Genomic DNA, 1,753 nt, shown 5'->3' with positions numbered 1-1,753 from the left:
TACAAACTCTGGGTAGTTCATGGTAATATTTCACACACTATTCCATCGCTGTGATAGTATTTGACCTTAAGATTTCTTCTTGTGGTTAGTAAATGTTTAATATTTAGGAGTATCATTTGCACTAAGGAATATAGTTGAGCAAGAACTGCCAGTATTTTTTAAATACTTTCATATAGTTTGCTTACTTTTTCCATTTTTTATTTGCAGTTGAAAAATGAAGAAAAAGATACATATGATGAAAACCTCCATTACCCTCTTCTTCTTGTTTTAACCATACACAAATAGAGGATGACACTTTTGTTGTTGTTGTTTTAAGATGGACTACTGAAAATTAACCCCTGTATGTGGATGGTCAGGAAATGAGAGGATTCTGCTCTCCCCTTTTGTTCCCAAGTCATCATCAGAGAAATATTTTAATCTAAGTGCTGAAGAAGGTATTGTGGTTTGTTTCACAGTGTGTAAACACTGAGACGTTGTTTCGGTATCAATTTAGAATGCATTTTTCCAATTATATTCCAGCCAAAAAAACATCAGATGTCAAATGTATACATTAATCAAGGTGTAAAAGCTGGTTTCTTTCTCTTTTGTGCCTTTAACCTTGCATGTACTTTGTTAATCTCTTTAAATGCTATTTTGGGGCTATATTTGAAAATACATTAATAATACACTTTGTTGTTTTTCATAACTGCTTGTAAAGTTGTAAATGCATTCACATTTAATTAATAAGGAAATAGTTGTCTTAAGATTTTTTTAAAGTGCACCTATTATATCCTCAGACTTTTCCTTTTTTTTTTTTTTAATTCTACTGTTGATTTTTTAATTGATGATTGAAATGTCCTCATTTGATTCAGTGACGAAGGCTTTTTTTTTTAATATATATATGTGTGTGTGTCTATATGATTTTTTTAAATTTTTTTTTCCAGCAGGACTTTTCCTTTTCTAGATGTATAAGAAATTATACATCAGACAAAAGCCTCATAAACTGACCATTTGTCCTTTGGACACAATAGCCTGCCCAGCCCCACTGCTCCTCCTCTCCAATTATGTGTGATTAGTCTCAGTGTGTTGTGTCAAGAAGGGGGAGTGTGCTGAGTGCTTATTATCTGTTTAGGTACAAGAAGAGCACATTTAGGTTCTGACTATGAATGGAAAGTGAGCCTTTATCAGGACTAAAATCTAAATGCTACTATTCTAGAAATCGCTTTTAAAAATGCATGTTTTTTGATAGATTCCAAGGAAGACTATAACAACTAAAGGATTTTGTAAAGTAATCAAACTATCTCACTCAAATTAGTTTATCTTGTGATATATCATGGCCCAAGTATTTGATAAACATTTAAAATGGCTTCTTGTGTTGGGAAAGAAAAAATCCTATAAAGGGACAGGAACTAATTCTTTTTCACTTAACGTGTTAATAGAACCTGGATCATTAAAGAGCCCTATAACAGTCTCTTAAGCCACAACAATTTTAAAATTATTAAGAAGAGAGAGACAGAGATAACTGAGAGAGGGAGGTACTAGATGCAAGGAAGGATCATGCTGAAATATATTAATTAAAAGAATTGCAGTTTGGCGATAAACATTCTTCCATATTCAACAAATTGGGCAGCATGTAAACCACAAGTTCATGAAAGTCCCTTTCTCTTCACTCTTCTTCTCAAACAAATTTCTTCACTGCCAGTTTGCATGTCCTTGTATTCAGTACTTTTTATGCTCCATTAGAGCACCTAGATGGATCTCAGAAGGCATAGGT

At 32.9% G+C, this 1,753-nt stretch overlaps 1 protein-coding gene across 1 annotated transcript in view; it reads left to right on the top strand.

Annotated features, from left to right (window-relative positions):
* CAMKMT (calmodulin-lysine N-methyltransferase) overlaps positions 1-769 on the top strand; it is a 220,732-nt gene extending 219,963 nt beyond the window's left edge. Inside the window, exon 11 of the mRNA XM_032184412.1 lies at positions 208-769. Coding sequence (XP_032040303.1) covers positions 208-285 — 78 coding nt within the window. The 3' untranslated portion in view covers positions 286-769. The remainder of the gene's footprint in view (positions 1-207) is intronic.
* Positions 770-1,753: the final 984 nt, after the last annotated feature.

This window comes from Aythya fuligula, chromosome 3, assembly GCF_009819795.1.
Source record: "Aythya fuligula isolate bAytFul2 chromosome 3, bAytFul2.pri, whole genome shotgun sequence".
NCBI lineage: Eukaryota > Metazoa > Chordata > Aves > Anseriformes > Anatidae > Aythya > Aythya fuligula.
The sequence above is the reverse complement of the archived record's forward strand: the minus strand, read 5'-3'. Positions and strand labels throughout refer to the sequence as shown.